General features: G+C 38.2%; 2 protein-coding genes and 1 pseudogene across 9 annotated transcripts in view; 2 read left to right on the top strand and 1 right to left on the bottom strand.

Moving 5' to 3' along the window:
• UBR1 (ubiquitin protein ligase E3 component n-recognin 1) overlaps window positions 1-2,253 on the top strand; it is a 152,825-nt gene extending 150,572 nt beyond the window's left edge. Inside the window, exon 47 of the mRNA XM_019968618.2 lies at window positions 1,949-2,253. Within this exon, the coding sequence (XP_019824177.2) occupies window positions 1,949-2,090 (142 nt within the window). The 3' untranslated portion in view covers window positions 2,091-2,253. The remainder of the gene's footprint in view (window positions 1-1,948) is intronic.
• Window positions 2,254-2,912: 659 nt separating this feature from the next.
• On the bottom strand, window positions 2,913-15,858 carry LOC109564998 (small ribosomal subunit protein eS6-like; annotated as a pseudogene).
• A 53-nt stretch (window positions 15,859-15,911) lies between these two features.
• TTBK2 (tau tubulin kinase 2) overlaps window positions 15,912-24,352 on the top strand; it is a 137,199-nt gene continuing 128,758 nt past the window's right edge. For 2 of the 8 annotated variants that reach the window (XM_070797370.1, XM_019968615.2), the window contains exon 1: window positions 16,458-20,521. The gene's annotated coding sequence lies outside the window, so the exon portion shown is untranslated. The other 6 variants (XM_070797372.1, XM_070797371.1, XM_070797373.1 and 3 more) reach the window with 6 other exon arrangements.

Genomic DNA, 24,352 nt, shown 5'->3' with positions numbered 1-24,352 from the left:
TTTTTAATCAGCCTTTCTTTAGAATTACTTAAAAGGTTTAAGTTGATAAATAAAAGAAAAAAAATCTGTGGTGTCCAGTGAGGGAGCTTGGTTTAAAATGGATATTCATAGTTTCCATTGCCATACTTGAAACTTTTTATTAGTCAGCTATGTCAGCCCCCTTTGCTCCCAAGCATTAGCAAAAATACTTAGAATCCTGAAATTTTCTATATCCTTCACTAATGTTAACAACTGGAGTACCACCCATGGGTATGAGAAAAAAAAAGTACATCTAGATAAAGGTTAGATCCCCTTACCGTAAACTATCTCTCTTTGTTTAACTGAAAGTTTGTTCTCTTGAAGTGTATTACTCAATATGAATTGGCTTATTAAATGAGGTTTGGAATTGCTTTGTTCATACAGGAAGTTGTTTTTATTGTAACAGCTTTTAACCTGTATAGAGAAGGTCTTTGGATTCAGGAAGAAAAACGCTGGGTGGTGAAAGTAGTTTATGATTGCAGATAGGTCTGAGTTGTTCCAGGAAGGTGTGAAGAAGCAGAATTTTTAAATTAGTTACGTGATATGAAAGAACTCAACCAGATGAGACATGTGAGTGCCTCAAGGCTGAGAATCTCACAGTTTTCCATCATTGGCAATAACCAAACTTCGGTCATTTTGGACTAGTTGTTATACAGTGTTACAAACTGTGTGACTTTAGAATTGGTGTGGAGTACTTTTATTTAAATACTTGCTAATCACCAGCAAGTTTGTTGTGTCAGAAAGACATAACAACCAAATATTTCTGAGGAACAGCATATAATTTGAGGGCTTAGTGTGACACCTCACACCTAATGTCAACCATTATAAGTTCAGAAATCAAAACTGAATAAACTGGATGAGGCCAAAAAGCCATTAAAGACCTACTTAGGCTAGCAACTCAAAATTGAATAGAACTGCGTCAAGTTATAAACCTTTCTGGTGACTTAAATGAGGTCCCATAATGCCCATGGTATGTGAAAGTGAAAGTGTTAGTCACTCAGTAGTGTACAATTCTTTGTGACCCAGTGAACTGTAGCCCGCCAGGCTCCTCTGTCCCTGGAATTTTCTAGGCAAGAATACTGGAGCAGGTAGCCATGCCTTTCTCCAGGGGATATCCCCAACCCAGGGACCGAACCCAGGTCTCCTGCATTGCAGGCAGATTCTTTACCATCTAAACCACCAGGGAAACCCAAATGTATTTGGTCTTTCCTAGCACAATGCATTGGAGAAGGCAGTGGCACCCCACTCCAGTACTCTTTATTGGAAAATCCCATGGATAGAGGAGCCTGGTGGGCTGCAGTCCATGGGGTTGCTAAGAGTTGGACATGACTGAGCAACTTCCCTTTCACTTTTCACTGTCATGCATTGGAGAAGGAAATGGCAACCCACTCCAGTGTTCTTGCCTGGAGAATCCCAGGGACGGGGGAGCATGGTGGGCTGCGGTCTATGGGGTCACACAGAGTCAGACACGACTGAAGCGACTTAGCAGCAGCAGCAGCAGCACAATGCATACGTGCTCAGTCATATCCAACTCTTTGTGACCCCATGGACTGTAGCCCGCCAGGCTCCTCTGTCCATGGGATTCTCCAGGCAAGACTATTGGACTGAGTTTCCATTTTCTATTCCAGGGGATCTTCCTGACCCAGGGATCAAACCTGAATCTCCTGCATTGCAGGCAGATTCTTTACCACTAGTCACCTGGTATACTTGACCTATTTTTCTGAATCAAGGAGTAGGTGTCTGCTTCATTAGCCAAGTGACTGATCCAGGTCATAGTGATCAGTGTTGAATGGAAAATATACTTTTTAAAACCTTGTCCTGGTGATTCCACCAGTTCCAAGAGTATCTCACACGTTCAGTATAATTTAAACAATAAAGATATTACAATTACTTGATTCAAACTTACATATTTTGTTATTTTCTCCTAAAGGAGGGGCAACCCCCTTCATTTATCTCGTGAGCGGTATCGGAAACTCCATTTGGTGTGGCAACAGCACTGCATCATAGAAGAGATTGCCAGGAGCCAGGAAACTAATCAGATGTTATTTGGATTCAACTGGCAGTTACTGTGAGCTCCACCTCCACCTGGGAACAATCACGAATAAAGACAGGAATGAAGACTGATTCAAAATTATGGAGACCTTGCTGAAAGCTGGAAGGGTTAGAGGGTCTTTTGCTCCATGTCCAGATTCACATACGTCAATAAAATATTCCTTAATGGAGTATTTCTTTCAATTAGCAAACATGTTTAAAAGGGAAAAAAAAAAAAACAACGTAGATTAATCTGGTTTATGTTCCAGAACACTAAAGAATTGCTTCTTCACCCCAAGTGTCTGATTCTGCTAATAGTTCCAGAAAACTCATTTCCCTTCATCATCTGTCCCATTTCACTCCATCCATCTGAAAAGTGAAGTCACATCAAGCAGTTGGCGAGCATTCTTATATATTAACTCTTCTACAATTTGGTTTTTCCCCCAAAATTTGGTTTAGCTAATGGATCACAGACAAGATTTTAATGATCTGTGATAGTCTCCCTTGCAGCTAAAGAGGAATTCAGAAACCATGTGGTATACTTCAGTTGAGAAAGTTTTCTAAAAAGTAAACCTTTTATTAATATGTCTCTCTTAAGGAAATGCCCCTCATGTTACACTTACTGTTTCAGCCAAAAATTAAATTTCTCTATGGAGTTTCCATTTCTACGGCAAATTTCTGCTGGTATGGAAATGCTTTCTTTCCTTGAGGTCAAGTTTCTGTAGACCTCAAGAAGAGTTAGGATAGTGTATTCATTATTTATCCCTGATGTGACAAAGCCTGCAATCCTCACCTCTGATGGTGAGGATTAGCTTTGTTGGGTTTTGAAATTATACTTTCATTTTACAAAGGCAAGTTTCTAAAATGAGTTCACTTATCTCTTGATTGTGGCACCACTGTATTTAATTCAAAAACCTATTGCAGTTCTGTTTAAACTATCTATAGAGGGTAAAAAAATTCCCCCAATGAGTGGAGCATTGGATATAAATTAGAACAATCAGATTTAAGCCTGTTCTGTAACCTTCTAATGTCTTTGTAAGACAGATCCTTCATTTGTTATCTGTGTGCAAACTTTTCATAAACTCTGGGTAGATGATGCATACAACCAACCAAAAAAGCCATGTGATCAGTGGTCTGTGTCCTGTTATATATAACATGCTGTGGTTGAGCCATCTTGTTTATAAATAACAGAGCTCTCCTGAATCTGTGCATAGACTTCTTGGCTTTAACTTTTTATATCAAGAACTTGGAATATAAAACAGAAGGCAGAAGAGAAATTGAGATCTTATATTTTAGCTTCTGTTGTCTCTGGGATAAAGTTAGAAGTTTGAAAGATGCATTCAAAGACTATCTTATTTTGCCTTTGGTGACCATGGTCATATGTATTTAGATGTTTTCCTACCTTCTTTTTGCTCAGCAAAAGCAAGCAAGTAAAAATGTATTTGCAAATTGATGATACACATTTGGGGTTAGGTTTTTTGGTATCTTTATGTAGCATAAGAAAGTCTGGATTTTTCAATAAGGGATTGGTATGAACAAGTATCAGAATCACAATCATGATTTTCTACTTGAATAATTATCATTCAGAAAATATCAGGAAATATTAATAGATATAACTCTAGTGAACAATTTATTAACTAGTGGTGGGTGAGGATTAGAAATTTCAGTATTCAGTTTGTCAAATTTACCAGTATGATTAAATGATTACATTTCCCTTTATTTCTTATATAATTTGTTGGATGGATTGTCTGGAAAGGTTTGAGCCATTTGCTTGGGAAACAGAAGATGCTCACTTCTGCCCTAATCAGTTGGCCCCAGTTTAGCAAAGATAAATTGCTTTTTCATTTCTAGCCTTTTCCTATCCACTTCATAAATCCTAGAGTTAGGCTCTCAAGCTGCCAGAGGGACTATCCTACAGTGGCCAGTCAGATCTTTACTGCCAAAGAACCCATTTCCTGTTGAGTTCCATTTCCTGAGGTTGACTCAGATTTTTGCACTGTAGATGAACTTATGTTCTCAGTGCTGCCCCCAGCCCAAGGGATTTCTAATTATGTTCAAATATCCTCGTTGTCTGCCTTCATCATTGTAAACAATTTAAAAGCTTATGAACTTTAAAAATGAGCAAAAAGTCACTTTATTTTCTATAGTGTATTATGTGGAGGAACTGGTTCAACAGATTGGCTCCAAGACTGTGTTTTTCTAATGTTTGGTGAGGGGCTGGCAGGAATTTTAATGATGCAGTGAAGAAGAACATATATCTGTATAATTAATTTATTATGTTGGTGTATGGGCTGTGAGGTCACCCTTTAGTGGTCATTTGTCATTTCGTAACAACTATGAATTTTGGTTCACTGTGATGATCATCTATATTTAGTGACTGCAACTTGTTTATACCACTGATTCAAATTCCATCCATGATGAAGTTATACAAATAATGCATATATTGATATCTTTTATTGCAAAATGTAAATTTAAAACTTGTATAATGTTCTGTGCTTTTTGAAATAAAATATCTTATATGTGTATATTTAAAAAGAAAGAAAGGGACTTCTCATGTTTGGGGATTTGGGTTTGAAGTATAAAAAACTATACCTAGAATGGAGCTCTAGCTAAAAGTTATATTTGTCAGCCCCGACAAACTCTTTAAAACACATAGGCATTTTGTGTAATTGTCTCCAAACTTTTTGACCATATACTCTTTATCAGTAAATAATTTTACCTTCTTTGTTTAGGGGCTTTCTCAACACATACTGACAGACATCATCTTCTTTGGAGAGACTGAAAAGTTTGCAGATTCCACTAGCTTCTTTGGCCCCAGGCAGTGAGGCACAGTAACATCAGTGAGTCCAGGAATATCCTTGTCCCTTTTTTCACGATGACCAGATTGAGAACACTCAGATTGGCTTCCACAATGCAACTTCATACAGATTTGTGCTTTCTTTCTCTAGTCCTCCTTGGCCTATAATAGGAATGTCCCTAACTTAGTAGCAGGTGGACTCAGCCATGGGTCAAGACACCCTGCTTCATGGAGAAACCCTGTTTGTCATTCCCACCACTGATTTGGCCCATGTATAACCCTTCCATTCTTCACCCAGAGTGTGAGCAGCAACTTCTGTGGCAACATGCTTCTCATAAGAGGTACGAAGTTTTAATTCATCATCCATTTCAATGAGTTTCTGGCAGCCAGTGGCAGGGAAAGAGATGTTCAGCTTCATTCTGAAGCCGCTGACTACCTCCGAGTCACTAAGACAAAGCTCACCTATTTTTTAAAAAATTGGATGAGCTAACAGAGTCAGATGAACATGAAAGAGATGAACCTAATTTTAAAATGGGCAAAAGATTTGAATAGATTTTTCTCCCCAAAGAAGATGTACATGTAAATTGCCAATAAGTTCATGAAAAAAGGTGCATTAGTCATTCAGTTCAGTCGCTCAGTCATGTCCAACTCTTTGTGACCCAATGAACCGCAGCACGCCAGGCCTCCCTGTCCATCACCAAGTCATTAGGGAAACGCAAATCAAAATCACAATGAAGTATTGCTACATACCCACAAGAATGGCTGTCTTTTAAAGATAAAGACAGATAATGTGTTGGTGAGGATGTGGAGAATTGGGACCAAATACAGGCAGTCCTTACTTTGTACAGTAATGAATTACTGCATATATGGTCATGTAAGCTGGAACCATAGAAAGCAATCTTAGTAATCAATGGGAAAGGTACAGTTGTTCTATGGCCTTAAAATTTTTTGGTCAAAACAAACTCTTAACTGTCAATAGTAAAAGTATTGGGAAATGAAAATAGTAAAAATAATATTTATGTAGTGCAATGTAGTTTATAACATTAGAAACATTGAAAATTAAAGTGTTTTTTTCTAAAACTTACAAGAAAATAACAAGCATGCCTGCCTTCTCTTTGTATAACTTATGATGATACAAAGTGAGCATCTTTTCTAGGCATTGGCAAATTGTCACATTTCTAAGTTTGGATCAGCTTCCAGAGTTTTACCCTGTTGTGTTCCAAAGCCGTGAAATACTTCCAAGAGTTCCTTTAGTGTGAAGATTTTTGGTGTTCCTTCCAGAACATTCGTCATAACCACACATATATATATTAACCACATAACCACATAAAATATATATATTTTGAAGTTTGCCTTCACTAGCTTCTGACACACAATCTCTCAAGTAGCAGTAGTCTCTCAAATTCCATAGTTAACTACTACTTCTATAACTCCAGTATAACTTATAAAACATCTAGATTTGACTCGAATTTCACTTCCAGCATTATCACTTTCGTCTCTTTGCTGCATTTTTATCTTTGTTGGCCATTCCCTGTTTTGGTTGTCCATTTTCTTAAAATTTCAAATGGATTTATTACTGGGAGACAAGGAGACAACACAACTATATGCTTTGCCTTCCATCACTGAGCTGAACAACAGATTTGTAATGTCCAATCACCAGCAAACTCTGAAAGAAGTTACAGAATTGGTCACTGATCATTGACACACATCTGTTATTTAATGATTTGTGGATTGAATAGCCATGTAATTTGCACTTTATGAAATTACTCAGTTATATACCATCATAAGTGAAATTTGAACCGTTTTGTTGAGGACTAATTTTAATAAATTAAAACATGGTAACTGGAAAATCTTGCATGTGGGAACTGTGCAGGCTGAGGATATCTTGTAGTAGAACAGCAACTTTCCTAAAGCAAAACTACAGGATATAAAAGGATGAGTAGATACATTAATAAAGGAGACTTTAACAAACATCTCACGATCCTAGATAAAGTGGACAAAGAATTAAGAAGAATATAGCAGACCTAAACAACATAATCAGCGTGTTGGTTAGGTCCTACAGTAAGCAGATACCGAGATTTGGGAGCAAAAAAGGTTTAAGTTGTTGCACTAAACCATTCATTCAGTCACAACTGGGCAAGGGAGTACCCAGAAGTGTCCAAGTAGATCATCTAAATTCCACACGTGTTCCTTCTCCTTAACCCAAGAGCTGCCCTACCTTCTGCTCATCCAGGTCAACTGCCCCTGCCAAAATGGCAACTCCTTTACTCACTTGCTAGTTGCATGCAGTCCAAAAGACCACAGCCATAGTTTATAGTTTAGAAGGACCCTTGCTGTGTCCCCTGGCAAGAGTGAAACACTGTTGGGGACCAAGACATCTACCTGTGAAGAGCCCAGAATTGCAAGGACAGAAAGCACAGAATTCTCTAGGGAGTCATTTAAGATGTGAGTTGGAGTGACTGCTTGATTCCCGAATTCTAAGTATTCGTCCTGTTAGAAACACAGCAACATATAAAGGTTTCTGATTCAGTGCGTTCCATGTGTTTTATAAATAATTTGTATCATTTTTAATATCATTAATTTTAATATTTTCCTTTAGATGTATTTGATATTTACTATGTAGGTAATAAACATTTTTTCTTTTCTCGTCCAGTATTTATACTTTATTTCTTCTTTTACTAAATGGATGGGAGAATAGAGTGTGGTTACTTAATAACAAGAGTGAAAATTGATCATAAAAAAGCTTTGTAAGTGATACTCAGGGCAATGAGGAAATCACTAATATTGTTTTCATAGATGAAAAGTAATGTGATCAGATTTGCAGTTAGAAAGAGCTCTCTGGCTACCCTGTGGAAAAAACAAGACACTGCGAAGACTGGAAAGAAGACCGGCTAGGAGCCTCAGCTGAAATAATGTAGATATTTCTTCTTCTCCTAAGAAGGAGAGTGGCAGTCAAAATGGAGAATAATTGATTTTTAAAAGATAAAATATGTCTGTCTCCATTTAGTGCAATCAAATGTGATTTTAATAAGCCAATCAATTAAAAAATGCACATATTAAGTCATTTTGAGGATAGACATTTCCTTTAGGGGAAATTCATCTCCAGAACACACTAAAAAGAATTTTATAATAAATGTTATCAAACTGTTAACAAAAATGACTTGAAACAAATGAACCTATCAGGCTCAGTGTAAAATATAAAATGAAAATAATGCAATTCAATGAATGCAAAATCAGTTACTGGAATTTATTTTCCTACAAACAAGCCTCAGTCAGGGGCGGTCACAAGTTGTTTGTGGCAGCTGCTGGAACTAGTTAGCTAAATTGTAATAGTTGATGTGGTCCTCGATAAACAATATAGATGAACTGAAAAAAGTAAATTATCTCTTGTTGTCATTGTCCAGTCACTATGTTGTGTCTGACTCTTTGCAACCCCGTGGACTATAACATGCCAGGCTCCCCTGTCCTTCACTCATCTCCCAGAGTTTGCTCAAATTCATGTCTGTCTAGTTGGTGATGCTGTCTAGCAATCTCACCTTCTGCTGCCCCCTTCACCTTTTGCCTTCGATCTTTCCCAGCATCAGGGTCTTTTCCATCAGTCAGCTCTTCCCATCAGGTGGCTGAAGTATTGGAGTTTCAGCTTCAGCATCAATCCCTCCAATGAATATTCAGGACTGATTTCCTTAGGATTGACCCATTTGATCTTGGATTTCAACAGACTCTCAGTCTTCTTCACCACAATTCAAAAGCATCAATTCTTTGGTGCTCAGCCTTCTCTATGGTCCAACTCTCAAATCCATACATGACTACTGGAAAAATTATAGCTTTGACTAGGTGGACCTTTGTCAGCAAAGTGTTGACTCTGTTTTTTAATATGCTGTCTGAATCTGTCATAGCTTTGCTTCCAAGGAGCAAATGTGTTTTAATTTCATGGCTGCAGTCACCATCTGCAGTGATTTTGGCACCCAGGAAAATAAAATTTGCCTCTGCTTCCACTTTTTCCCCTTCTATTTGCCATGAAGTGATGGGACCAGATACCATGACCTTAGTTTTTTAATGTTGTGTTTTAAGTCAGCTTTTACCATGATGTACTACCCACTAAATTTCTGGACGTTTCACTTGTCATCTGCAGATTTATTTTGTAGAACATTAAATATCCAAGTAAAACCACAAGAAATATATTTTTAAAGATCATATTTATCATCATCATCTGATTTCTAAAAATTATATAAATCCCTACCCACTGGATAGTCAGCTTTGATTAATAAGACACAATAGAAGAGCCTGTTCTATTCCAATACAGCTGGCAGTGGAATACTATGGCCACTAGGGTGCGCTATTAGCATTGCCAGTCAGTTATTCTACTTTAAATCACAGAAAGCCTTTCAGCTTTTGGAGCTGCTAATCGCTGAACTAGATTGAAAATCACTCATTTTCCAGACTGTTGCAGACACAGATCAGGAATCACATCACCTCACCACTTTCTCATTTAAAAATTGTGAGTATCCAATAAAAATCCTCTTGATGAAAGTGAAAGAGGAGAGTGAAAAAGTTGGCTTAAAGCTCGACATTCAGAAAACGAAGATCATGGCATCTGGCCCCATCACTTCATGGGAAATAGATGGGGAAACAGTGGAAACAGTGGCTGACTTTATTTTGGGGGGCTCCAAAGTCACTGCAGATGGCGATTGCAGTCATGAAATTAAAAGACGCTTACTCCTTGGAAGGAAAGATATGACCAACCTAGACAGCATATTCAAAAGCAGAGACATTACTTTGCCAACAAAGGTCCATCTAATCAAGGCTATGGTTTTTCCAGTGGTCATGTATGGATGTGAGAGTTGGACTGTGAAGAAAGCTGAGTGCCAAAGAAATGATGCTTTTGAACTGTGGTGTTGGAGAAGACTCTTGAGAGTCCCTTGGACTGCAAGGAGATCCAACCAGTCCTGGGTGTTCATTGGAAGGACTGATGCTAAAACTGAAACTCCAATACTTTGGCCACCTCATGCGAAGAGTTGACTCATTGGAAAAGACTCTGATGCTGGGAGAGATTAGGGGCAGGGGGAGAAGAGGACAGAGGATGAGATGGCTGGACAGCATGACCAACTCGATGGACATGAGTCTGAGTGAACTCCGGGAGTTGGTGATGGACAGGGAGGCCTGGGGTGCTGCGATTCATGGGGTCGCAAAGAGTCGGACACGACTGAGCGACTGAACTGAACGATGCTTTGTTAATTGATGACTTTGAAACAAAGTGAAAACCTAAAAGACTGAGCAAAAATGTAGAGAATTTACTGTTCTAGTAGGACCCAATTTTAAAAAGTTAGATTTTAACATTTAGTGGTTTGTTGTTTTGTATTCCATAAAAGTTAGGCATAAATAGGAAGTCGATCAAGAAATAACTATGATTAGAATTACTTTTGTAATTGCAAATTAACTTTTAGTTTCTTTTCTAACTTTACTAATTTCAATCAATGAGTGTCAGTCTTCCCTAATATTATGGTCTATTTTAATGATCACCAAACACCAAACACCAACAGGTTAAAAGACAGTAGACTAATATATCCAAAACTGAGATTACTTTGCCTACCTGTGTCCCCTCCCCTGCCATTTTTTTCTTACTGGTTCCTTTTTCTTTGAAATTTCTTTAATTAGAAATAACCCCTCACAGCAAAATAAAGGATGAAGTTTTCAAAAATGCAAACACTTGAAGAAGTGTATTTAATGTGAATGTATTTCTGTCAAAATGAGCATGCTGCTGAAATTGGCTTAAGGAGGTCAAGCTCTCAGAGGACCCTCCCAGATGTGGCCTGCTGCCTATAGTTTGCTGACCCCTGTTCCAGAGCACCTTTGTAGCCTACATAATATACCTCTAATAGTTATTACGGGGCATTGCAATAGGATTTGCATATTTGCTAATGCACTCTGAAACTCTTAAGGACAAAGACTGTTTATTCATATGTGTTTTTCCAGTGCATAGCAGAGCAGTTGGCATTGATTGGCTTTTAAAATTTTTTGTTTAGTGGATTAAGTAACATTCAAATAGTAACTGGTTAGATTGACGACGAATTTAGAAAACAGGATTGTTTGCTGGTTTGTGGAAATGCTTGAGCACCAGTCCACTACTAGCTTCACATTTCAAAAGACCATGGAGAGTTTTTAAAAACAGCTTTATTGAGATCCACTGTCAGTGCCTTGGGCCTCTGTATCCTTGGGTGCTGCATATATGGATTCAACCAACCATGGGTTGAAAATTTCAGAAAGTTCCAAAAGCAAAATTGGAATTTTCTGCATGCCATACTACTGTTCAAAGAGTATTTATATTCTGTTAGGTATTATAAGTAATCTAGAGATGATTTAAAGTATATGGGAGGGTTATATGCAAGTACTACGCTGTTTGCTTTTCTTCTTCCAGTTGTATTGAAATATAATTGACACACAGCACTATACAAGTTTAAGGTGCACAGCATAATGATTTGGCTTACTTACACCATGAAAGGATTATCACAAGTTTAATGAACACCCGTCATCTCATATAGATACAAAATAGAAAAAAAAAATTTCTTTGTGATGGGTACTCTTAGGATTTACCCCCTTAACAACTTTCATATATAATGCACAGCCTAAAAGACAAGAAAGCAAAAAACATTTTTAAAAAGCAGTGTTAATTATATTTATCATGTTGTACATTACATCTCTAGAACTTATTTATCTTATAAATGGAAGCTTGTATTTTTTGACTGCCTTCATTTTCCCCTCCCCACCATCTTGCTTCTGGTAACCACAAACTGATCTCTATGATTTTGTTTGAAATATAATTTATCTACAACACTGTTAGTTCCTACTATGCCATTTTATATAAAGGACTTGAGTATCCTTGGATTTGGGTATCTGCAAGGAGGACCTACAGGAGGGATCCCCTACAGGAGGAGTGGTGGTCTGGAACCAATTCTCCAGGAATACCAAGAGATGACTGTAATTCACATGCCATACAATCTACTCATTTAAAGTGTACAATTATGAGATTTAAAAAAATTGAAACATAATTCATATATTACTAGTTTCAGGTATACAACATGAGGAGCTTCCCTGATGGCTCAGACAGTAAAGAATCCGCTTGCAATGCAGGAGACCAGGGTTCGATCCTGGGTCAGGAAGATCCCTTGGAGAAGAGAATGGCAACCCATTTCAGTATTCTTGCCTGAAGAATCCCATGGACAGAGGAACCTAGTGTACCTCTGACCACAGGGTTGCAAAGAGTAGGACACAATTAAGCGACTAAGCATGCATACATGCATACAATATGAGATTTATTTTAGAAGAGAGTGGGAAAGCAAAAGGTATGTGGTCTCTTTTCCTTGAATTGCACACTGGTTCACTGTGGTATTGTACAAACTGTAAATAACTAGACTTATTTCCTGTTCAGATTTAGAGGAAGCTTAACAAGTAGTAAATCAGTGGATATTTAAATATGGGTAGAGGAAGCCACAAATAAAGGTAAAGAATAAAGTATGTTATTTATTCTGTGCAGGAGAAAAGAAGCTGTGTTGAAAGAGGTTTTATGTTCTGGGGGAACTCAGTATAAATCTGAACTTTGCTCATTATCCTAGAATACACTCTAAGGCTAATCCTAGAATCAGAGTCTCATTGTTTCAGGCTCAGATATCCAGAGCACACATCTCTAGATTTGAGTCGTTCTTCTCTGCCATATTTTTGTCAGTCTTACTATATTAGTTGGGCTTCCCAGGTAGCATTCGTGGTAAAGAACCCACCTGCATGGTGAATTGCCTCCAAAACTTAGTGCTTAAAACAACAGCAAACATTTATTGTATCACATCCTTTCTGTGGTTCTGGATTTTGGGTGTGGCTTAGTTGAGTGGTTCTGGCTGAAGTATCTCACAGTGGGGTAATCAAAAGGCCAGCTAAGCCTGCCGTCATCTGAAGGCTTGGCTGGGTCTGGAGTATCTGTTTCCAAGAACAGTTCACTAAGATGGTTGGCAAATTGGTGCTGATTATTGGTGTAATGCCTGAGTTCCTTGCCAGATAGCGAGCTGCTCCAAGTGGCTGCTTAAGAGTCCTCATATTATAGCACTGGCTTTCCTCTAAGTGAATGATCCAAGAGAGCATAAAGTGGAAGTTGCAAAGTAAGTCAGAAAGAGAAATATAAATACCATATACTGATGCATATATATAGAATCTAGAAAGATGGTACTGATGAATTTATCTTCAGGGCAGTAATGGGGAAACAGACATAGAGCACAGACCTATGGACTCCAGGGGAAAGGAGGGAAGGAGAGAGTGAGATCCATGGAGAGGGTAACAAGGAAACTTACAATTCCACATGTAAAATAGATAGCCAATGGGAACTTGCCATATGCCTCAGGGAACTCAAACAGGGGCTCTGTGACAATCTAGAAGAGTGGGATGGGGCAGGAGAGGGAAGGGAAGTTCAGGATAGAGGGGACATGGGTGTACTTATGGCTGATTCTTGTTGATGTATGACAGAAACCATAAAATTCTATAAAGCAAAATCCTTCAATTAAAAAAATAAAGTGGCAAAAAAAAAAAAAAAGTGGAAGTTGCAAAGTATTTTATGACCTAGACCTGGAATTTACACAATTTCTGAAAAACCCTATTGGTTAAATGAGGCAGCCCAATTCCGCATGGGAGAGACTATACAAAGGTAAAGATACCAGGAGGCATTGATCATTGGGGGCCATCTTAGAGGCTGGCTACCACATTTATTTATTTTGTAATATATATATGAGATACATGTATCTCAAAAGGAGATTCCTGAGTTCTTGTACCAGCTCTTGAATAATATATTACCTTGCCATTTATCCTAACTAAACAAATATCTCTTGGAACATACCAATCATTCTCAAATGGAAAAGACCAAGGAAAAAAAAAGAGGCCTGGGAAGCCATTTTCCTTGGGAATTCCTATACCTGTGGCATTAGCTCTCACTATAATATATACTCTCAGTATAATAATATTCATTGTTATACTTCCTAGTCTGCTACATAGTGCTGGTGCTCAGTCGAGTCTGGCTCCTTGCGACCCCTTGGACTGTAGCCTGCCAGGCTCCTCGGTCCATGGAATTCTCCAAGCAAGAACACTGGAGCAGGTTGCCATTTCCTACTCCAGGGGATCTTCCAGACCCAGAGATCGAACCCACATCTCTTGTGTCTCCTGCACTGGCAGGTTGATTCTTTACCACTGCACCACCTGGGAAGCTCCACTCTGAAATATACTGTTGTCTTATTCTCAAGAAATTTATCATACAGCACTTCCCTTTACACTGCACCTTTTTTTTCCTCTTCAACTCTTTAGATACAGCTGCTGGACTGCTTTCTCACAGACTTCTATTTTTCTTATCCTTCATGGATTTGCAAATGAGAGTTGGTCATAAGATATCAGAAGAATAATCATCGTTCCAACGTTTGGAGAACCCAGCTGTATCTACTAACTCATTCAAAATAAACAATAGTTCTATGAATAAATTCACTAAAACCCTTATCTATGATAGCAGAGATTATATCTGGGTAGCTTGAAGAGGACACACTATATTTGCAAAATGAGTGAAAAATATTCTCTTCAAATGGAGAATAGCTATTTGAAATCCTGCTATCCATAATTTCAATGAATCTGGACTTTGTTTTCCCCTATAAACATCTTTAAAATTAAAGAAAATTATTTACAGAAACACTGATCCTTTCCAATTCAAATTACTTGCCCTGACAATACCCTGAAGTGAACTATATTCTGTGAGACAAAGTAACGGAAAAAGCAACTTGTGGTTTCAATCAGTGGAAAGAAAACAATTTGGCAACTTCTTAAAGTTTGAATAGAACAAGAGAGCTGCATCATCAATTGCCTTTAATGTACATTTTGTCCTGCTTTTTATCCAAGGATCTAGACATGACAGAAGTGCCTGCTGTTTTTCAAAGAATGTCGAGAGGCTATGGCATTTCCTGAACAAGAAACGGATTCAATAATAGTTATGAGACTGAATATAGGATTCATATTTAACCATTTTATATTCTTAATCAACTTTAATCATAAGGTCACTTGAGGAAATAAAAAGATTTAAAGTAAAATGAAGCTAAGAATTCATCACAATCTTTTCAGTCCATGGGATTTCAGACTCCCAGGAATGACTGTGATTATTAAGTAAAAACAGCACTGGACACGGGAGTTTATGAGATTGGAGTTTGGTTCTTCCACTAATTAGTTTTATAGTTCTAGGAAAGCTGTTAACCTCTTTGAGCTTTTTCTTCTGTAGATTGGTGGGTAAGGATGGCAGAGGGGTTTTATCATAAGGTTTCCTCTTTACCAAAGAGCTTGATACACCAAAGACAAATTAGCCCACACAGCCTCCCTCTTCGCTCCGCCCTTCTCGCTTTTCTTTTAAAGTCTTAGTGGGACTCCCGCAGTGTCCCCAAGAAGCCCATACTGGACACCTCACGGGGGGTGCTCATTAAACCCTTCACTGGGGGTGTTTCCCAAAAAGAGAGTGAAATCTTATTCTTCATGAATGTGAAAACCGTAAGGATACGCCGGGCTCCAGGCTGACTCCTTTCTGGCGGTCTCGGTCTCCTTTCTTCCTTACACTTTTAGGCCTGTTCCCAGTACACACCGGTGAATAGCTTCATGTTAGGCTGTTCTGGGGACAGAGCCAATTTGCCAGATCCTGGCACCGAGGTTTCTGAGGAGGTGGCAAGGCAGGGCCTCAAGATTTGGGGCCCTTCGCGACCGAACTCCTCGGCGTGTGTAAATTCGTATCGTGACAAAGCATTTCCGATCTTCCTCCGAAAAAACCAACCCTGGCGTCATAACTCTGTGTCTATAACCAAGATAACTGCTGAGCTAGGACGACGCCACTATGCGCCAACCACCAGTCTCAGAAGCCCTACTTCGCTGCTCGGGACGAGCGGGCAGTTGCGGCTGCCGCTGGAACTACAAGTACCAGAATTCCCGCGCGCACGCGCGCTGCCATTGTGATGCTCCTTTCCCGGTAACTCGCCCTCTCAGGCAAACCTGAAGATAGCGGCAATTCTCCGGTGGGGGGCGGAGACGCTCCTTGCCTGACTCTCCGCCCCTTTCGTGATAGGCAATGGGACCAGCCAACCGACTTGGCGGGCTTGGGACGTGCTCTCCAATCAGCACCTGTGGCGGAGAGGTGGGCGTGCGCACTGGCAGGGCAGGTGGGCTAGGCTGTGCTGGGTTGCGAAGGGGGAGAATAACGTCGGGTCGGGTCAGCGGGCGCTGCAGTAGTCGCCGCAGCGGCGATGGGAGCGGTGGGGACCAGGCGGCGGCGGCGGCGGCAGGAGGAGGAGCAGAGGCTGGCACAAGCACAGCGGCTGGGGGCGGCCAGCAGCAGCAGTAACAGCAGCAGCCGCCGCCGCCAGTAATCGCGGACGGTACCCGAGGGGACTACCCAGCCGGCCGGCCCTCGAAGCCGCGCTCCGGTCCCGCCGCAGTTGGCGGCGGGGGATGGGCAGGCGGCGGCGGTCCCGCCTGCTGAGGGTTGACCGCTGCAGGTCCCGGCTCTGAGCTGGACCCGAGCCCTCCTTCCGAAATCCCTGCGACCGCCGCGGCCCAGGTAGGACACACCCCCCGCGACCCCCCCAGGACGCCGCTGGGGGAGCCCCGCCCTCTCTCGGTCCTGACCCCCTCCTCCGGCCGCACCCCTTGCCCAGTGACGGACCGTGGTGTAGAGGGGAGGGAAACCGGAGACTCCTCGGTCGCTACCCACGCCCTGGGCTTGTGCCAGACTCAGTCACTCCAACTTGGAGACCGTCTGCTTCTCCCCGGTTTCTCCGGAGGGTTGTGTCCCGTATCCCCAGAGGCTTTTGGTGTCTTCACTGAACTTGGAGGGTCACAAAGCTTCGTTCTGTTTCTCTCTCTGTGCGTGACCCACATACCACTTGTATTCATGCTGCTTCGGGTACCAGGACTGAACACAGAGGATTCTCAGGATATACTAAACACTTCTTTCCCACCCCGCTTTCCCAGATCTAATAGAAGGGGGCACGGGACTATAGAATCTGTTTGTTGTGTAGTAACGACCGTGGAAGCCATGACTTTCTGATACTTAGGGTGCCAGGTAGACCTGAGGGATTTGCTCCTCATTTCCTTTGACTAAGATGGTGTTGACATCCTGGAATGTTGCAGGAAGGACAAAAGACTCCACACATACTTACTATCAAATCAGAAGTAAATAATCCAGTGGGATGCCAGGATACTTTATCCACAGTGAACTTAATTTTGTTTTAGTCGTGGCTGCCTTAGAGGTATAAATGACATTGAGTTGTGCTTTGCTTTGAATTAAAGTTGATAGGTGGCGGCAATCTGGTATTACTCTTCTCATCCTTCACTTTAGAAATTGTTCTTTTTTTGAACATTAAAGAGGGCAGTTTTATAATAACCTATGTATTATGTAAAGATGCTTTGGTATTAAGTAACAATTAAGTTTTTAACACATATGTGAGGATCATGATATTATGAATGTGCACCTGCAGACACACGGAGGATCCAACTCAGTGTATTTTGTTACAGTGTTTGGTTCTGATCCATTAATAACAGATTTCTAAATACTGATTTGCTAAGCTAGACCACAAAGATATATTTGCTGTTTTCTTTTGGCTGAATGGAATAGAGTAACGTTCATTTTTCAGGGAAAGGATGATGGGCGATTTATTTTAAAGCTGAATGCTTTTTTTTTTAATAAAGCAGTAATCATGACAGATCTTGAAGAATTCATCTCAACTCTAAAATTTTTTCAGATTAACAAGTGTATGGACTTGGATGATGTTTTGTGCTCTTTTGAAGTTGAAAACATACTGAGAGGAGTGTCTAATTTAGAAGCTTTTGTTTTCCAGGTGATACATTTTTGTCTAGGCACTAAAAGGGATGTTTGAAGCATGGTTATAAAAGAAAGTTTTTCTAGTAACTTTTCCTTTATGTTACAAAATGATTTTTCTTTTTTTAGTTTTAGACACATAAAAGAAATTGAAGTCCCTAGCATCATTAATTTGTAATATTAAGTTGAAATAAATTTGATATTCAGTAGGAGAAGGAAATGGCAACCCACTCCAGTGTTCTTGCCTGGAGAATCCCAGGCACGGGGAAGCCTGGTGGGCTGCCATCTATGGGGTCACACAGAATCAGACACGACTGAAGCGACTTAGCAGCAGCAGCAGGAGGCTAAGGATAGTGTATCATACTATAGCTGATACATAATATCGGAAATTCTTTATTGTACTATATATAACTTCAGGTTTTTGTGTCTTTTTTTGACTTCCTTTTAAATACTTATTTTAATGCCTCAGGAAATCTTCATGAGATTAAGGCTCATTTGCTTTAGTGAAGCGAATATAATACAAAAAACTTTTGAGGGTATTTTACATTAAAAAAAAATGCACCAAAATGTGACAGTGCTAGTTTGTGGTTTTCTCATTGTAAATAAATATTACAGAGTTCAGTATGCTATGACATGGAATTTAACTTTGGTGGTGATGGGGGGAGCAGGCAATACTTTATAAGTTTTGTATCTTAAAGTAATGATGATTTGCTTCAATTCAGGACAGACTGTGAGCTGGAACCACCCAACTAAGATACTATAAGATTCCTAATTCTCATGATAAATGTTTGTTGTCTGAAAAAACAAAAAATAGTATAAAACAAGAGAAAATGTTTGAGCATTACTGAACTAGTGACAGATGAATTGATTAGCAAATGAAAAAGCATTTGAGAACTAATGGACAGTATAGCTTCCTTTCCCATTTAAAAAAATCTCTAATAGAAAAATTCTTTTATAGATATGTGGAATTCTTTACAGTTTGAGTGCATGTTACTCAAAATTACTAGAGTCATGTGTTTCTTTCTTTGCTATTTTTGAGGTTTTTGAGAAACATTCAAAATATAGCTGGAACTATATCAGTTTATTTGGTAAGTATTTAATATGGTGGGACATTTTTAATATTTATAGGTTTTGAAATATGAAATTAAACGTTTATACTGTTTTACTTCGTTGTCATTTTGTTGTTGTTGTTATTCAGTATATTGTAAACAATAGTTGTGATGGGGTAGATTTTCCCCCCTCAGGCTTCAGTGAATAGAATCTTTCTATTTAAAAAAACTTTTTTTTTTTCTTTTATAGCTTTTGTGCTGTAAATACTCAGTGCTTTTAGGTTAAATATCATATTTCCATATTTGATAAAAGAGCTTTCAGGTCTATATGAAAAAAGTTTGGAATTTTAGAGCTGAATTTTGAGCATAATTCCAACACATATAACCACTCACAAGTTTCCTCAATATCTTGTGATCCTTGGTTGTAAGTTTAAAATACAGATTGAAATTATATTTTTTATATAACATCAACATCAGTTTTGTCAGAAAATTTCTTTTAAACAAGTGATTTTTAAGCAGACTTCTTGGTATATTTTCATTTATGGTATATGACTAAGTTAAGCATAATGATTCTTGTCTGTGTGGTTAATATTTTAAGTGTTCTTAGTATTAATTGAGTCATAATACATGTCAAGTTTTGTTAGCATTTGGATTTTTTCTGTGATTTTTTTTTTTCTTTAACATTTGTATATAAGATCCTTGGTGTTTGGAATGTTGATAGCTGCTTTTTATTGTATTAAGCTATTGAATTTCACTTCAGTTAGAGTAGATCTTCCCAAGGTAAAAAATTAAGTGTTCTTTGAAAAGAACCTCAATACTCTGTAATGTCCTACATGGGAAAAGCTTGTAAAAAGTGGATATATGTATAATTGAGTCACTTGGCTGTACACCTGAAGCTAGGGCAACACTGCACATCAGCTGTGTTGTTTAGTCGCTCAATTATGTCCGACTCTTCGCAACTGCAAGGACTATAGCTTGCCAGGCTTCTTCGTTCATGGGATTTCCCAGGCAATAATACTGGCGTGGATTGCCATTTCCTTCTCCAGGGGCTCTTCCTGATCCCAGGATGGAATCTAACTATATGCCAGTAAAAATTAAAAAAGAAGAAAAAGCACTGGGTTGTTGTAGTGTCTTCTGACAAATGGGAGGTAATAGCTTTGTAGCTCCCTTTGTTAAGCTGTCAAGAAATAACCTAACCATGTTTAAGTATCATTATTATATATTATACATATATACATGTATATATTAGATATTTATTTTAGAGAATTTGCATCTATTGAAAATAAAAATCAGTATTTTTTAATGTTTGTGTTAGAAAACTTATTTGCCATTATGTCTGTTTTTATTGAAATGCTTTTATCATCATTTCTATACTTTAATTTCTTTTTTATCTTTCTGAAGTTCCATGTAATTGCCTTTTTTAAAAAAATGATTTTGCGTTGTTTCTCTGATCTTGTTTGAGCCATGTGATCATCTAAATACTGTATTTTGCTAATATTGGTCTAACGTTTAGTGTTCCATTTATGTTGTGTGTTATGGATTAATTTTGGAAAGCCTTGCCCTCAACTTCTTTCCTTGAATCTGCTAGGTGCCTCATTTTCTAAAATTTCTCAGAAAAAGTTTTATCAGTATTTTTCAGTGACTAATGCAGAGATGAGAGGAGGAAAATAGAGTGGGAAATGAATAACTAAAGAGAAAAATATGAGCCTTGCTTCTCGTGAAATTTGATTTGAAAACATCATCTGGAAGCTAAATTGTATGGTAAGTAGTAAGCTAGATTAGGACTTCATTTCTGCTGGACTTGTCTAGCACTTAAAATATTCAACCCGTCCAAGACCAAAGTCAACCCTGTTTTAACTTCTTTAATTATATAGATGAAGGTGGCACTATTTATTCAATCACCCAGTTTGAAACATCTCATTAATTTTTTTCTTTTTTTCCCCCTGATTCTACCTGCACAAACCCTCTCCCTTTCATTTCTACTGCTACCACCTTAATTTAGCCTCTCTGATCTTCAGTATCTCTCCTTAGAACTATTGCAGTTCAGTTCAGTCACTCACTTGTGTCCAACTCTTTGTGACCCATGGACTGCAGCACGCCAGGCTTTCCTGTCCATCACCAGCTCCAGGAGCTCACTCAAACTCATATCCATCGAGTCGGTGATGCCATCCAACCATCTCGTCCTCTGTTGTCCTCTTCTCCTCCCACCTTCAATCTTTCCCAGCATCAGGGTCTTTTCCAATGAGTCAGTTCTTTGCATCAGGTGGCCAAAGTATTGGAGTTTCAGCTTCAGTATCAGTCCTTCCAATGAATATTCAGGACTGATTTCCTTTAGAATGAACTGGTTGGATCTCCTTGCAGTCCAAGGGACTCTCAAGAGTCTTTTCCAACACCACAGTTCAAAAGCATCAATTCTTTGGTGCTCAGCTTTCTTTATGGTCCAACTCTCACATCCATACATGACTACTGGAAAAACCATAGCTTTGACTAGATGGACCTTTGTCAGCAAAGTCACGTCTCTGCTTTTTAATACGCTGTCTAGGTTTGTCATAGGTTTTCTTCCAAGAAGCAAGTGTCTTAATTTCATGGTTGCAGTCACTACCTGCAGTGATTTTGGAGCCCAAGAAAATTAAGTCTTTCACTGTTTCCATTGTTCCCTCATCTGTTTGCCATGAAATGATGGGACTGGATGCCATGATCTTAGATTTCTGAATGTTGAGTTTTAAGCCAGGTTTTTCACTCTCCACTTTCTCTTTCATCAAGAGGCTCTTTACTTCTTCACTTTCTGCCAAAAGGGTGGTCTCTTCTGCATATCTGAGGTTATTGATATTTCTCTCAGCAATATTTAAATATTTGTTAAATATCTCCTATGTTTCTGTGGTAGGGGTTAGAGATTCAGCACGGAACAAGACAGAAATTATCTCACTTTTAGAATTTGCAGTACAGTTGGAAGAGACAATCGTAGAACAAGGAATTACAAGTGTTCCAAGAATCGTGAAGGGAAAATGCAGACTGCCACATAAATGTATTAACTGACAAACCTACAGTCTGGGAAGTGATTCAGGAAAGTCTTCTATTTTATCAACCACAGTTTATTCTGCATAGTCTACCAGTTGCAGAGGTTAGTGGATATTTTATAGCTATGAGCAGTTAAATGATTTAAAATAAATTTTTTTAAATGAAGATATTTAATACAAATTAAACGTTCATACAACTTCTGAAACAGCTTTGGACAAATCCTTTCCGGACACCAGGACACTTTGAAAACTTTTGCCCTGAAGAGGCCACCCCTTCCCTCCAGTGTGGGTTTCAACTTTGGGTTTTCCCAGGTCTCAATTGCTTAAGTACTGACAGAATTCCTATGTTATGTTTCACACTCTTTGAACATCAGAAGTTAGGAGTAGGCACTTTCAGTAGGAGGGTGTATATGGTTACAAGAAAGAGGTCTTACAGGTAGATTGAGTCTCTCTATAGCCAGAGTCCAGCAGCTTATAGGTAAGTTATTAAATGTACAAGTAACTAGGATATAGGTTGAATATCTTTGTAAGTTTTAAAATATATAAATTTATTTGTAAATCAGAAAAAATATCCCTTATCATATGCTGGCTCCTAATTTTTGGTTTATAAAATAAGGTTAGTATAGCCACAAACTTCAGTGCTTACTAAATGAATGAAACTGTTAATTTTGCATCAAGATGAGATCTGAATCCTTTCTCATCTCTGTGAGAACATGTCATAGGACCTTAGATTAATTAACCTCTCTGCCTCAGTACACACACACATACACACACATATATATATACATATATAGTTTTGCTATTTTTAAAAAGTTAATATACTTTAATTATAATGAAGATCACTACAGAAAAGGTTATTGATTTTTTTTTGCTATTTTTAAAAAGAAGTTAATATACTTTAATTATAATGTAGATCACTACAGAAAAGGTTCTTTATTGATTTTTTTTTTTCTTAGTGGGAGGATCATAGACAATGCATTGTTTGGTTGGTCTGGTTACAATAGATTTTATCCAAGGAATGGTCTTGTTGAGTGTTTTCCTTACAACCTGGTTATGTAAGTTACACTGTACTTTCTATAAGGGAAGAATTCGTTTATGTGTTGTTAGTATCAGTAGCCAGGGAGAGGAGAACTAGGTTGTTGACACTTTTATTCTGTTGTAGGTAATTGTAACCATAACTGACTTGTAAAGCTTCTCTTCACTTTTAATAGATATTTTGCTTTCTTGAATATATGCGCCCAGGGAGAGTCCATATTGCTGGAAGTATAATTTATCTCTTGTGAAAGTTTAGAAGGAACAGTTGAAGTGTGAGTGGTGACTAAATTTTTCTTCTCTTTTGCTATCAGCAAATAGGGTTATTCATCTTCATTTCTTTTTACCAACCCTTTAGAGAGGCTTTTACTAAAACCTACAGCATTAAAAAAAAATATCATGGGGTTTATCCTATTCTTGATACTAACTACTGTTGTTTATGTTAGTATTATTAGATATTTTGAAAAGCTTAGCTCGTGTGTAGTCTTTGTATATTTGTGTCTACACTTTAGTTTTATCTTGAAAGCATCCAATTTTTAACTTTAATAATAAGATTTGTTTAGTGTGTTTGATAGTTTCCCTCAAATTTGGAAAAATTTCAGACATTTTTTTCTTCAGGTTTTGTTTTGTTTTGTTTTGTTTTAGCTTGTAATCTCTTTGGGCCAAATAAATGTATCCAGAAATTAAAATATTTACTGAAAGTGGAGAGAAACTTTATATACAATAACATGGTTGCAATAACTCACACCAAAATAAAAGTATAAACAACCTCACTATTCTCTCTTTCAGGGATTCCAGTTATATGTATGTTAGCTTTTTGATGTTATCCTTTTGTGCATTGATGCCCTGTTTAGTTTCTGTCTTTTTCTATGTATATTTAATTTTGTGTGTTTCATTTTTCTTTACCTTCAGCTTCACTAATCCTTTCTTTCACAGTGGTTAAGCTGGTATTAATCCTATCCAGTGTATTTTATTTTATTTTATTTATCCAGTGTATTTAAAAAAAATCTCAGATGTATACTTTTCATGTCTAGAAGTTCATTTAAAAAAAACTCCCCATTTCTTTCCTCATGCTTAATGCTCTTCTCTATTTTCTTGAATATATTTGTATTAGCTCTTTTAAAGTTCTTGTCCTCCATTTTATCATCTGCACCATTTCTGAGTCTGTTTTTATTGATTGTTATTTCTCCTTGTTTGTATCCCTGGTAATTTCTCTTTGGATGCCAGACATTATGATTTTACACTGTTGTGTGCTGAATTTTTTTTTTTTAATTTTCATAAATGTTATGGGGATTTGTTCTGAGATAGTTATTTGAAAATAGTTAGATGCATTCATGGCCCTGGATGTTTTTAAAGATTTAAAAAAAAATTTTTTCACCCTGTGACTATACAGACTCTTCACAGACCTGTGTGATCATTAAGGATTGTTCTGCCTGCGCCTTTCTAGTTGTTCTTTGCTTTGTTATACACATGCATTCAAAAGTACTCAGCCAAAGTTTCAAGAGGAACCGCCTCTAGATATCAAGAGGCATATCTTTGGACA

Source organism: Bos indicus, chromosome 10 (genome assembly GCF_029378745.1).
Source record: "Bos indicus isolate NIAB-ARS_2022 breed Sahiwal x Tharparkar chromosome 10, NIAB-ARS_B.indTharparkar_mat_pri_1.0, whole genome shotgun sequence".
Taxonomy (NCBI): domain Eukaryota; kingdom Metazoa; phylum Chordata; class Mammalia; order Artiodactyla; family Bovidae; genus Bos; species Bos indicus.
The sequence above is the reverse complement of the archived record's forward strand: the minus strand, read 5'-3'. Positions and strand labels throughout refer to the sequence as shown.